Source organism: Tachyglossus aculeatus, chromosome X1 (assembly GCF_015852505.1).
Source record: "Tachyglossus aculeatus isolate mTacAcu1 chromosome X1, mTacAcu1.pri, whole genome shotgun sequence".
Taxonomy (NCBI): domain Eukaryota; kingdom Metazoa; phylum Chordata; class Mammalia; order Monotremata; family Tachyglossidae; genus Tachyglossus; species Tachyglossus aculeatus.
The window spans coordinates 123,902,768-123,917,178 of NC_052101.1; the positions used below are offsets into that span (position 1 = coordinate 123,902,768).

Consider the following 14,411-nt stretch of genomic DNA (forward strand, 5'->3'; position numbering starts at 1 on the left):
ATCGGGGTACAGTAAGCAAGCTGACACTAGAGGAACGAAGGGTGCAGACTGGGCTATAGTATGAGATCAGTGAGGTAAGGTAGGAAGGGGGCGACCTGATTGAGGGCTTAAAATCAATCAATCAATCAATCGTATTTATTGAGCGCTTACTGTGTGCAGAGCACTGTACTAAGCGCTTGGGAAGTACAAGTTGGCAACATATAGAGATAGTCCCTACCCAACAGTGGGCTCACATTGATGATAAGGAGTTTCTGTTTGATGCAGACTGGATTTTCACCTCCCTACCCTATTATCCCTTCCTTCTGCTTCACCTATTCTCTTGGGTCTGCATGCCCACAGCACTTTTACTCCCTAAATGCTCCCGTCTCCCCTTTCCGTAATTTAACGACTGTCTCCTCTTGTAGACTGTAATCTTCTTGTGAGCAGGGATCACGTTTACCAACTCTGTTGTATTGCACTCTCCCAACCAAGTACAGTGCTCTGCACACAGTGACCACTTAATAAATGTCATTCATTGATTGATCGGTAACATGGGGATAAAATGCCTGTTCTCCTTCCCTCTTTTTTTGTACGGTATTTGTTAAGAGCTTACTACGTGCCAGACACTGTACTGAGCGCTGGGGGAGATACAAGCTAATCAGTTTGGGCACGGTCCATGTCCCACGTGGGGCTCACAATCTTAATCCCCATTTTACAGATAAGGTAACTGAGACACAGAGAATTTAAGTGACTTACCCAAGGTCATAGAGCAGACAAGTGGCAGAGCTGGGATTTGAACCCAGGTCCCTCTGACTCCTAGTCCCGCGCTCTATCCACTAGTCTCTTAGACTTTAGGGAAGCAGTGCGCCCCAGTGGAACTAGCAGGGGCCCGAGAGTCAGAGAACCCGGATTTATAACCCCGGATCTGCCATGTATCTGCTGTGCGACCTCGGGTAAGTCACGTCACTTCTCTGTGTCTCGGTTTCCTCACCTGTAAAATGGGGATGAAGCCCCACTTCCTCAAACTTAGACTGTGAGCCCCAGGAGGGAGAGGCTGTGTCCAACCTGATTAATAATAATAATAATGTTGGCATTTGCCAAGCACTGTTCTAAGCGCTGGGGGGAATACAAGGAGATGAGGTTGTCCCATGTGGGGCTCACAATCTTAATCCCCATTTTACAGACAAAGGAACTGAGGCACAGTTCCCTCATCTGTAGATAGGATTAACTCCTATCTACCCCAGTGTTTACAAGAGTGCTTCCCTCAAGGTCCTACTGAGAGCTCACCTCCTCCAGGAGGCCTTCCCAGACTGAGCCCCTTCCTTCCTCTCCCCCTCGTCCCCCCTCTATCCCCCCCATCTTCCCTCCCTCCCTTCCCCACAGCACCTGTATATATGTATATATGTTTGTACATATTTATTACTCTATTTATTTTACCTGTACATATCTAGTCTATGTATTTTATACATACCTGTATATATATATATATATACATACACATGTACATACATGTATATATACATACCTGTATATATACATGTATATATACATACATACCTGTATATATATGCATATACATGTATATATATACATACATACCTGTATATATATGCATATACATGTATATATATATACATACATACCTGTATACATGCATATACACATGTACATACATGTATATATATACATACATACATACCTGTATATATGTATATATATACATGCATATACATGTATATATATACATATATGTATAGACTGTGAGCCCACTGTTGGGTAGGGACTGTCTCTATGTGTTGCCAATTTGTACTTCCCAAGCGCTTAGTACAGTGCTCTGCACATAGTAAGCACTTAATAAATACGATTGATTGATTGATATATGTATATATGTATGTATAGGTATATATACCTGTATATATGTATATATGTTTGTACATATTTATTACTCTATTTATTTATTTATTTTACTTGTACATATCTAGTCTATGTATTTTATTTTGTTAGTATGTTCGGTTTTGTTCTCCGTCTCCCCCTTTTAGACTGTGAGCCCACTGTCGGGTAGGGACTGTCCCTATATGTTGCCAACTTGGACTTCCCAAGCGCTTAATCCAGTGTTCTGCACACAGTAAGCGCTCAATAAATACTTCTGATTGATTGATACAAAGGAAGTGCCCAGCAAGTACCATAATTATTAGACTTTGAGTCCCATGTGGGCCGGTGACTGATCTGATCACCTCGTCCCTATCCCAGTGTTGCGCACATCACCCTCACTATCAATCAATCGTATTTATTGAGCGCTTACTGTGTGCAGAGCACTGTACTAAGCGCTTGGGAAGTCCAAGTTGGCACATTATAGAGACAGTCCCTACCCAACAGTGGGCTCACAGTCTAAAGGGGGGAGACAGAGAACAAAAGCAAACATACTCCCCTCGGAACCACGGCCACACAAGGTTCAACGAGGGAGTCCAGAGTGCTGTGCCCCCATTGATGACGCTGATGGGTGGGACAATGGAACTGTCACAACCAGCTCCGCCTCCCAAGCAGGGGCCGTCGGGCCTCCTCCCTCCATTTTCCATCGCCGCTCTCGACGACGGACGAGGGGACCGCGGCGGGCGAACTTCAATCTCCAGCATGCCCCGCGCGGGCCGGCGGCCGGGCAACGCCGCCCGGACTCCAACTCCCAGCGGGCCCCGCGCGCGGGGGCGGTCCCACGAGCGGACTCCAGTCCCCAGCAGGCCCCGCGGGGGGAGCGAGCCAGCGAGCACCAATCCGTGCTGCGCCGCGTCGCGCGCAGGCGGCGAACGGCCCTGCGAGGGCGGGGCGGAGGCGAGCCAGTGCGACTGTGGTAGTTGCGCGCGGGGGGCCGGCTCTCGGCGGCGGGCCCACTCCGCTCCCGTCCCGGACCGCGGCCCCGGCCCCTCGCTTGCGATCGGCCCCGTTCACTCCCCCAGTTCCCGCTTTCGGCCGCGCCCCGCCGCCATGGCCCGGCCGTTAGTGCCCAGCTCGCAGAAGGCGCTGCTTATGGAACTGAAAGAGCTGCAGGAGGAACCGGTTGAGGGTTTCCGGGTGACTCTGGCCGATGAGGACGATCTGTACAACTGGGAAGTGGCCATCTTCGGACCCCCTAACACCTACTATGAGGGTGGCTACTTTAAGGTGAGGAGAGGGGAGGGGGTCTCCTCTCCCACCACTTTGGGAGATCCCCCATTCCCTCTCTCCCCCCCCCCCACCTCCCCACACCCCGAATTGGGCCCCTTCATTCTAGCCGAAGAGGCCGATTCCCAGTTTTCCTCGTCCCCCATCCTTCCTGGGGCCCTCCTGCCTCGTTCAGGCCTGGGACATTTCCTGGACCTGGGACCTTTCAGGTCTCCCTCCCTTCCTTGGGGTCCAGACGGCTCGTCTCTGTCTCCGTGGCTCCTTTTTGAATCTCTTAACGCCCCCTCACCTTCCTCCTTCCCCAGGGCCAGGAGAGGCCTGGGCCAACGTGGCCCGTCCCCTCCCGCCTCCGGCCCCCCTTCCCTGCTTTTCCACCTCGTTCCCAGAAGAGACAAAGGGTTGGATGCAGCCCTCATGGGGTGTAGGGAAATCGGTGGAGTAGTTTATTGTTGGAGGGGGGGGAGAAACCTCGGGCATAAGTGAGGAGGGAGTGGAGCGGGGGTGGGCTAAGGGCGCTCGGGTTGGGAGTGGTTGGGATGACAGGCTGTGAGTCCATTTGACTCAGGGTCGGGGCGGTTAAGAGCTTCCCAACAAAAACTGAAAGAGACAAAACAGGGAGTGACTCTCAGAGAGCATCAGCTCCCTAGGTTGTAAACTCCTTGAGGGCAGAAATCATGCCCACATACGCCGTTAATCTCTCCCAAACTCTAAGCCCACCACAAGCACGCAGCAAATACCGTAGATTGATGGATACTTGCCGGGGGCAGGTTAGCATTGATTTCCCTCCTCCTCTTCCACTCTAATATACCCGCCTGGGACCTCTCTGACAAGTGGCACCAGTTCAGGCCCTGGGGTGGGGAGTTGGAAGTCCTCAGAACTTAGTACAGTGCTCAGCACACAGTAAGTGCTCAAAAATACGATTGATTGATTGATTGATTGGCTGGTCTTATCCGCCCCACATCATCATCATCATCATCATCAATCGTATTTATTGAGCGCTTACTATGCGCAGAGCACTGTACTAAGCGCTTGGGAAGTACAAATCGGCAACATACAGAGACAGTCCCTACCCAACAGTGGGCTCACAGTCTAAAAGGGTAGTTGTAGAGTAGGATACAACAGGATACTCTACAACAGGATAGTTGTAGAGTAGCCCCTTCCAGGGAAGCCGGATCAAAACCTCCGCTGGCCTGTGTAGATCTGGTTCCCTTGCAGGAATTGGTCAGACCTGTTGCCTCGCCCCATCACAGGGTTTGAAGACAGACTGCAGGACGGCATTTCTCACAGGCTGCCTCCTATCTCTTCTTCCTTTGCTTTGTCTGGAGACTTGCTGGCCTTAGATGCGGGGTGGGGGGGAGTGTGTGTGTGTGTGTGTGTGTGTGTGTGTGTGTGTGTGTGTGTGTGTGTGTTGGGGGGGGTGAGTTCCTTCTGACACCCCTGAGCCGACTTCCTTTTCTCCTCCCCCGCTCAGTGAACAGTCTCACCAGACTTGAGCCCAGAGTGCGAGCTTCTTGGGTATAAGGTGACTCCTTCAGCTTCTGATCTCTGGAAATAGAAGGGAAACCCATATGGCAACTCCAAGTGATTGGAATGGGCAGCACTGGTTCTATTTTCTCCTCCCAAAGGGGACATATTTTTTTTTTTATGGTATTTAAGCACTTACCATATGCCAGGTACTGTACTAAGCACTGGGATTGATGCAAGGCAGTCAGGTTGGACACAGGCCAGGTCCCATATTCATTCAACCGTATTTATGGAGCGCTTAGTGTGTGCAGAGCACTGTACTAAGCGCTTGGGAAGTCCAAGTTGGCAACATATAGAGACGGTCCCTACCCAACAGCGGGCTCACGGTCCGTATGGGGCTCACAGTCTTAATCCCCATTTTACAAAGGAGGTAACTGAGGCACAGAACAAGTTAAACGACTTGTCCAAGGTCACACAGCAGACAGGTGCCGGAGCCAGGATTAGAACCCAGGTCCTCTGACTCCCAGGCCTGGTTTTTTTCCACTAGCCCACGCCGTTTCTCCGTGATCCATACAGAGGACCCCATAGGCCTCCCTTGACGAGAACCAGGGCACTTTTTCCCCGATCGGAGATTAGCGCTGGGCTTTCCGTTCGGGCATTTCCCTTTCAGGGTTTGACTTTAAGCTGGGTTTTCGGTTTGTCCCTTTTGGGTCATGGGAGCAGGTGGATAAACCAAGGTGGAGGAGGAGAAGGAGGCCTATAAGCGTAGCACCTCATCCCCCTCCCCTCTGCAGAAAGGGCTCGGGAGGGTGGCATGGGATGCAAAGGAGCTGGCCCACCAGGGAAAGCCGCTTCGGTTCAGTTGGACTCTCTGGAGGTGGTGTGGGGATGAGGGAAGAGGCGCAGGCTCTGAGCCTCCTGGCTGGCTCTACATTTTTGTGCTTCATCTCGGAACGGCTGGTCCCCCGTGGGTCCGTGTTGTGGAGAGTGGAATTCCAGGAGCACCAGAAGCAGGAGTTGGAGTTACCTTAGTGAATGGTGCTTGTGTTGCGGCTGTTGCTAAACTGGGGAGGCCCTGCAGTTGAAGGGGCTGGGGAGGCTTTTCCTTCTGGATGAGGACCAGCCCGGACACCCAGGAAAACAGTTCTTTAGGGCTGCTTCCCGCAGACACTCTTGTCTGCCTAGGAGTAGCTGCCGGCTGGGGTCCTGCATCTGTTCCCAGGGCCACCCTGGAATTCCACCTGAGGATTCTTCCCAGGTCCTCCAAGAAGAGGCTTATCGGCATTACTTTTGGTGGTCTCTCATCTCTAACCTCCCCCAAACATTTTAAGCTTTCTCCCTGAGCCCCATGAAGGCAAAGCCCTGGGTGGTGGATGGTCAGTCAGTGAGGCTTTGAATCCAACAACTTGTATCTTTCTTTCCCCTCTCTCTTTTCTTCACCCTTTCTCCCTCCTCTCACGCGAGGGGTCAGTGTGGTCTCTATCCACAGTTAGGGCTTGGCAGTAACTTGATTCGAGTCAGCGGAACGGGAACGGCCTGAAGATAATCTGCCACTGTTCCATCTTCACGGTTGCCTTCCTCCATAGGGGTGCTGCCCCTTAAGCACCCTTGGTGCACTGTCCCATCCCGTCCCGTCCCCCCCCGCCAAGAAGGGCTTTGTACCCAGCGGTAGGGGCATCCGTTCTACGCCCAGGAGCGGCCTGGGTGGACTGCTGGCAGTCAGGGAGTCCATCGTCGCAACCTGGTCCGGAGACCGAGGCCCCGCGTGACCTTCAGCCAGCAGCCGCACCATCGGGGAGGGGCTCCTCAAATCCCAGGGCCAAAAGGGAGGCCGTTGGACTCACTCCCCGGCCTCCAGACGGGCCCCAGCCCACTAGGGGAAGCATTAGGGGGACCAAAGTGATTGTTTCCTCCAGCCATCCTTCCCCGTGGAGGGGGATTGGCCGTCCTGTTTCAACAACAGGATGAGAAACTGTCCCGGGATGGGTTGCGGCCTAGAAATTCCAAGCAATCAGATTTGGGGCCTGGAATTCCAGGTAGCCAGAATTCAGGGCCTGGAAATTTAGCCGGGATCAGGGCCTAAATAAACAAAACAACTGGGTCGAGCTTCCTCTGTTTACCTGCGCGGCTGGTACGCAGACCAGGAAGTCAACAAGGCCCCGTCACAATGGGGTAGGGGGGTGGGGTGGGGAAGGGGAGCAAGTTAGTTAGGGCAGAGCCAGCAGAGGAGAGTTTCTCTGAGCTTTCTGAACTCCATGAGCCTGTTCCCCCCGGAAGCGTGCCCTCCAGCGCAAAGTGTAGAGGGTGGGAGGCGTATGTTCAAACTAAAGGCTCAGCGAGCAGCAGGCCGTCTGCCAGAGGACACCCTTTCCAGGATCTGGCCCCTCGGGTGGGCTTGCCGAGCGGGATGAGTGGGAGCAGACACCCTGAACACAGCCGAGCCCAGGAGGGAAAACGTGCCGTTCCCGGCTCCCTCCCTCCCTCTCTTCTTTCCGTCGGCCTCCTCCAGGCCAGACCAGAGTCCTCTGCCCTCATTCTGTTCCGAGGAGGCGAACAGGCCAACGTTTGAGACTCCACTGGGTGGCATAAAACCTACTGAGGGGCGGAGGAAGCAGGTTGCATTTAATTTGCTCCAAGAGACTTAATAATACTTTAAGTGCTTACTACGGGCCACGCACTGTACTAAGCTCTGGGGTAGATACAAGATCATCAGGTCAGACCCTGTCCCACGAGGTGGCTCTCAATCTAAGCGGGAGGGGGAACAGGGATTGAATTCTCATTTTCCAGCTGAGGAAACTAAGGCACAAAGAAGTGAAGTGACAAGCCCAGGGTCACACAGCAGGCCAGTGGCAGAGCTGGGGGATTAGAATCCAGGTCCTGTGACTCCCAGACACGTGCTTTTTCCAATAGGCCACGCTCCTTCCCTTAGATTGACGCTGGCCCTTCTCAGAGTGTAACTTCAATCATAGGAGAGAGGACAAGCCCGGGAGAGAGACACCTGATTCCCTAACTCCTCCCCACTTGGTTTGTTTCCATCTGCAGGCTCGCCTCAAGTTTCCTGTGGATTATCCTTACTCCCCTCCGGCCTTCCGCTTCCTGTCAAAAATGTGGCACCCCAACATCTATGAGGTATATTCTGGAGGGTCCCCGCTGCTCTGGAGCAGTCTCCGAGAACTCTGGGGGCCTCCCGGTGGGCCCTGGCCGTCCCTTAGCGGTGGGAGTCGTGTGGAGAGGCGCCCTCTCTCCCAACCTCGTCCCCCGCCTCCAGGCTCTGAGGTGAAAACACCCCAAGATTGACCCTAGAAGGCTTTGTGTTGGGATTCATCGAGGCCGGGCTTGCCCCTGGACCGAGCCGTTTGGTTTCAGCCCCGAGGCCCCGGGAACGAGGTGGTGGAATTTGGGGCCATCTCTTTGTTTCCGAACTCCTGCCGGTCATGTTCCACTCGCCGGCCCCCTTGCCTCTGCTGGGTTCCGGCTCAGCTCGGTGGCGCCGGCCCGGCTGGGCATCCCGGGTTCGTGATTCGGGGCGACCGGGCTGCAGGAAGATCCAGTCCCGGGAGCAGCTCCGGGTGTAGTAAACTCTCCCTCCCTTCTCTCTCTCGCCCCCGTCTTTGTATGTGCTCAGAGTGGGGATGTTTGTATTTCAATCCTCCATCCTCCAGTAGATGATCCCCAGAGCGGGGAGCTCCCCTCCGAGAGATGGAACCCCACCCAGAACGTCAGGTGAGTGGGATCTCGCTGCCTCGGCTCCCTGTGGGAAATAACCCTGGCGGAGGCGCCTCCGACCTCGACCTGGCCCTTGAGGCTGCGGGCCCGTCCCCTCCCCAAGCGGACCGCAGTCGAAGCATCCAGGGGACTTTTTGGTTGGGCCGCTGGGGCCTGGGACTCGGCACGCCGAACGTGACCCACTCAGTGGGTACCACCAGGCTGAGCGTCCATCTTCTGACTAGGCCGCCATCTCATCCCAGCTTATTGCGTTGCGTTCTCCCGAGCGTTCAGCACAGTGCTCTGCCCCCGCTGTTTGTAAGCACTCAATAGTGCCATTGATTGATTCCAAAACCCAAAGCTCATTCCCGCCCGATACTCCGTCCTCAACATCTCAAGTCTCCAGTAGACTGTGGAAGTGCTTCTCCCCCCTTCCTTCCCCCCATCCCAATCCACCCCGCCATTCCTCCCCTGCCTTTTCGCGGCTGGACAACTTAATGGTCTTCTCTTGCCCCCCTCTCTGGGCAGGACCATCCTCTTAAGCGTGATCTCTCTACTCAGTGAGCCAAACACGTTCTCACCAGCCAATGTGGACGCCTCGGTGATGTACCGCAAGTGGAAGGAAAGTAAAGGGAAAGATCGGGAGTATGTCGACATCATCCGGTGAGAGAGAGGGAGCGATCGTATGTAGTGGTGGGGGTTGGAGGGGAAGGGGGAAGCGCCTAGGTGCTCAGTAAGTACCGTCAAATGAATGAAAGGAGTGATTTGGGCCATGAGCACTTGGCCCACTTCAAATGGGGTCAGCGTGGAGTACGCAAGGCTCAACTGGAACAGGCCACCCGACTCCTAAAGTGTGAGAGCCCCAGGGCTGGGGGGCTGAATCCAGGCTTTAACTTGACTCTCCAAGCACCTAGCCTTTCTGGGGGCACTCCATACAGCCTTGTGGATTGACACCACTCCCCATATTTCCTGACAGTCAACAGGCCTGGGTCTGACCTGTGGACAGGGAAGGTGTCTACCAACTCTACTATACTGTATTCTCCCAAGCGCTTGGTACAGTGCTCTGCCCACAGTGCTCAGTAAATGCGGTTGATAAATATAATGGTTGATCTTCATTCATTCAATCGTATTGAGCGCTTACTGTGTGCAGAGCACTGTACTAAGCGCTTGGAAAGTACAATTCTGCAACAGAGACAATCTCTACCCCACAACGGGCTCACAGTCTAGAAGAATAATAATGGTATGTGTTAAGCGTTTACTATGTGCCAAGCACGATTCTAAGCGCTGGGATAGACACAAGGTGATCAGGTTGCCCCACGTGGGGCTCACAGTCTTAATCCCCATTTTCCAGATGAGAGAACTGAGGCACAGAGAAGTGAAATGACTTGTCCAAAGTGACACAGCTGACAAGTGGCGGAGATGGGATTAGAACCCACGACCTCTGACTCCCAAGCCCGGGCTCTTTCCACTATGCCACGCTGTCGAGTAATAATAATAATAATGCTATTTGTTAAGTGTTTACTATGTGCCAAGCAGTGTTCTAAGTGCTGGGATAGATACAAGGTTATCAGGTTGTCCCATGTGGGGGTCACAGTGCTTGCTACATAGAACGCACTTAACAAGGACCACTGTTCTTATTCCCTTAGACTGTGAACCCCTTGTGGGACAGCGACTGTGGTTGAGCTGGTACTCTTGTATAATAATAATAATAATAATAATAATAATGGCATTTATTAAGAGCTTACTATGTGCAAAGCACTGTTCTAAGTGCTGGGGAGGTTACAAGGTGATCAGGTTGTCCCACGGGGGGTTCACAGTCTTCATCCCCATTTTACAGATGAGGGAATTGAGGCCCAGAGAAGTTGTGACTTGCCCGGAGTCACCCAGCTGACAATTGGCAGAGCTGGGATTTGAACCCATGACCTCTGACTCCAAAGCCCGTGCTCTTTCCATTGAGCCACACTGCTACCCCCGCGCCTAGTGCAGTGCTTGGCATATAACGAGCACTTAACACATACCACCATATTATGTCAGCCGCCACGAAGGAGATGCTCGTTTCCGCTTGAGTCGTGGGTCCTTCACCTGTCTCATGGGCCCAAATCACTCTGCTGCCTGAGCAGTGACTCAAATGATTGGAGCCTTCTGAGCCAGTCCGACAGGCAGCCATGCCCTGAGCCCCATGGGAATGATCATTCTTTTTCAATGGCTCAAGAGTGGGAGGGGCTTCTATTAATAAAGAAAAGGAATCTTTATTCCCTTTGGGGCTGTAAGCTCGGGTCTCCTTTTCGTTCTTTGGATCTTAAAAAACCAGGAGATTTACGTGACATAAAAGGGAAACTGAGTTTTCACCTTGGCAGATGGAGGAGAGGCAGACTTCTGCCAGGTGTGAGAAGCAATATAGCCCTGTGGAAAGAGCATGGGCCTGGGAATCAGAAGACCTGAGTTCTAATCCTGGCTCTACCACTTGCCTGCTGTGTGACCTAGGGCAAGTCGCTTCACTTTGTCTCCATTACCTCATCTGAAAAATGGGGATTAAGACTACGAGCCCTATGTGGGGACATGGACTGTGCCCCACCTGATGACTTTGTATGTGCCCCAGGTCATAGTTCAGTGCCTGGTACGTAGTAAGCGCTTAAATACCATTTAAAGAAAAATTGTTTTAATTTAAAAAGGTGTGGCAAGCTGCTGTGAGGCCGCTAGCCCTGTTTCCCCAGCAGATAGAAGCGGGAGCTGGGGCTCATCTCTGAGCGATTAGATGGGGTAAAAAGGTCTTGAAAGATTGTGACAATAACCCCCCTCAGCTCATAATAATAATAATAATAATAATAATAATTGTGGTATTTAAGTATGTACCATCAATCACTGGTATTTATGGAGCACGTACAGTGTGCAGGGCTCTGTACTAAGGGTGTGAGAGAGTTCAGTGTAATAGAATCGGTAGACCTGATCCCAGCCCTCAAGGAGCTTACGGTCTAATTGCCAAGCACTGGGTAGATAGATAAAAGATCATTCGGTCAGGCACAGTCCCTGCTCCATATGGGGCTCCTGGCCTAAGGGGAAGGGGGAACAGGGATTGAATCGGCATGTACAAGTGAAGAAACTGAAGCAAATAGGGACGTTAAGTGATTCTCCCAAGGTCACGGGCAGGCCAGGGACGGAGCTGGGCTTAGGACCCAGGTTCCCCGACTCTCCGGCCTGGACTCTTTCCACTAGACCACGCTGCTTCGCTGAGCTGGGGTGGCATTAGAGGCGAAGGGGTTGAGGACCAGGTCAGGGCTACGTGTTCCTTGTCGAACCAGTGGTTTCCACGGGCAAGTCTTTGAAAGAGACAAATCAACCTTGTCGGTTCCAAGAGCCGGTTTGGAGATGTGGGGGGTGAAGCAGCCGGGGAGGTGCGTGGGCGGGAAGACTTCCCGCCCCAGCAGTTTGAGAACACTGTCCACTTGAGCAGGTACACTATCCCAAGTACCCTGGGTCTAAGGTGAGGACGTTTCTGCCTGGCTCTCTTGCTCTCTGTAAAGGGGACACTGAGTGGAGAACCAACAAGGTTTTGACTTCCCGGGCCAGTTGTGCCAACCTTCCATGCCAGGGATTCACACCAGGAAGTGTCAGGAGAGGGAAGGGGGGCTTTTTTGGCACCCCCAGAGAAGTCTTGCTACCCTAGAGCAGGCAATTAGCCATCAAATGCCATTATTATTATCAAGTGAAGTCTGCACAGGCTGGGGGGAGGGATAGCATGCCAAACAGGGAAAGGCAATACAGCGGGGCCCAGTGGAAAGAGGATGGGTCTGGGGCTCAGAGGACACGGGTTCTAATCCTGGCTCCGTCACCTGCCTGCTGCATGACCTTGGGCATTCACATCTCTGGGTCTCAGTTTCCTCATCTGTCAAGTGGGGATTCGATTCCTGTCCTCCCTCCCCCTTAGACTGCGAGCCCACGTGGCGCAGGAGCTGTGTCCGACCTGACGATCTTGTATCTTCCTCGCGCTTGGTACGGTGCTTGGCACGTAGTAAGTGCTTAACGGCTGACACTATTATTACCACTCTAGAAGCGGGCATCGAGGTCCTGGTCCTGCCAACTAGAATTGGGGACAAACTTGGATTGGTGATAGCTGCCCTAGGGAGAGAACACTTCACTCGATATTGATTGAGCACCTACTGTAGGTAGAGCGGGTACTAGTTGCGTGGGTGAGTGCAAGAGAAGTAAGACCCTACTCCAGCCCTCGGCGGTGGGCTGGTGGGGGGCGGGGGGCCAAAAAGGTATATTGTATGCATACATGGGGAGCCAGAGGCTAAACATTCAGTGGATATCCCAGCAGGAGCAGGGCCCAAATGAATCCAGTAGTTATGTGGAATGTTCCTTGGCTTGAGCATTAGCCCTGAGGGTCAACCATGGCAACGAGTTGGAGGTGGAATTTCAGAAGTTTTCAGGATGGGAAGGGCAGAGTTGAAGGAGTCTGAACCGCAAGGAAGTGTTAGAGAAGGTTGGAGGTGGACTCGTTGGAGGTCTTTTACCCAGCAAAGCCCCTCCTTACCGAAGCTGTCCCTGGCCAGGGGGAAGGGAGAGGGAGGGGCATGAAGGAGGTCGGTGGCACTGCCTGCCTTGGGGTACAACGGGGATTTGAGAGGTAATAATAATAATTGTGGCATTTGACTAGGCCCTCATTTCTCCCACTTGCCCTCCCTTCTGCATCCCTATGCACTTGGTTTCATCCCCCTTAAGCACTTGATACATTCATTCATTCATTCAATTGTATTTATTGAGCACTTACTGTGTGCAGAGCACTGTACTAAGTGCTTGGGAAGTACAAGCTGGGAAGTACATGCCCCACCACACTTTTGTATGTGTCCCCGATACTCTTCCATTTCCCCTATCACTAATTTATTTCATTGTCTTTCTTCCCTCTCTAGATTGTCAGCTCCTTGTTGTAGGCAGGGATCGTATCTACCGACTGTACCGTATCGGTCTCTCCCAAGCTCGTTGAACAGTGCTTGGCAAACAGTAAGCGCTCAAGTACTGTGGACAGATGGTAAACACTAGGTTCCAAGCACTCCTCTGAGCACTGGGGTAGTCATAATTCAATCAGAGTGGACACGGTCCCTGCCCCGCACATGGGACTCACAACCTGAAGGGGAGGGAGAACAGAGACTGAATCCCCATTCGACCAGATGAGAAAACTGAGGCCCAGGGAGGATAAATGACTCACCGCAGGTGATCCAGCAGGCCAGTGGTGGAGTTGGTCCAGGTGTCTGGCCTCCCAGCCCTGTGCTTTTTCCACTGGGCTCTGCTGCTTCTCTAAGCCTCAGTTGTGATTTAGATTGGATTTAATCATTTATGGGGAAACAGGCATCCTCTCCCGCCGAGGGGAAGACAGGGCAGCCGGACTGCAGACCCCGTTCCAGCTTCCATCCCCGGTCCCTAACCTGTTCTTTGTCTCTCTGCCACTCCAGGAAGCAAGTCCTGGATACCAAGGAAGATGCTGACCGTGATGGGGTGAAAGTGCCAACCACCCTGGATGAGTACTGTGTTAAGACCAAGGTTCCAGGCTCGGACGAAGGCTCCGATCTCTTCTACGATGACTATTACGAGGACGATGCGGTGGAAGAGGAAGCTGGCAGCTGCTTTGGGGACGATGGCGATGATTCTGGCAATGAGGAGTCTTGACAGCTCTCCCCACCCTCCCGACCGTGGGAGATAACTAACTCATAGGATGTTACCTCAGACTAGCAACCTGACACGACTTTGAAATTTCTGACGATCTATTGGTCTCCCTCACCCCCACCCCTCCACCTCCCGCAAATGGACCCTCTACCTCACGGGAGATTTAGATTTATCTTTGTCCTCATTTTTCTGCGCATTGAAGAAAAGCAGCAATGACCTGTCTCGCTACCTTGTTTTCTAACCTGCAGGGGAACGTATCGAGTGCTAGGGGGAGAATGAGACTACCCAGACTTGGGGCCTAGTAGCTTCTGGGACATTTTCTGTCGCTCCGTCTCCTCTCCGCCCCTAATCTCCCAAGCGGTTCCGTCACCCTTGACAAGCAGGAGAGGCTGGCCGTCCTCGTGGGTCTAGGTTGCTTGCGGGCGTGGGGGGCAGGGAATCGCGGG

At 52.9% G+C, this 14,411-nt stretch overlaps 1 protein-coding gene across 1 annotated transcript; it reads left to right on the forward strand.

The window, feature by feature from the left end:
* Positions 1-2,613: 2,613 nt before the first annotated feature.
* Positions 2,614-14,181, forward strand: CDC34 (cell division cycle 34, ubiqiutin conjugating enzyme). The gene is made up of 5 exons (XM_038740562.1): positions 2,614-3,135; positions 7,642-7,728; positions 8,225-8,322; positions 8,833-8,967; positions 13,755-14,181. The coding sequence occupies exons 1-5, from the start codon at positions 2,959-2,961 to the stop codon at positions 13,966-13,968; spliced, it is 711 nt and encodes a 236-aa protein (XP_038596490.1). The 5' UTR covers positions 2,614-2,958; the 3' UTR covers positions 13,969-14,181.
* The last annotated feature ends 230 nt before the right edge of the window (positions 14,182-14,411 follow it).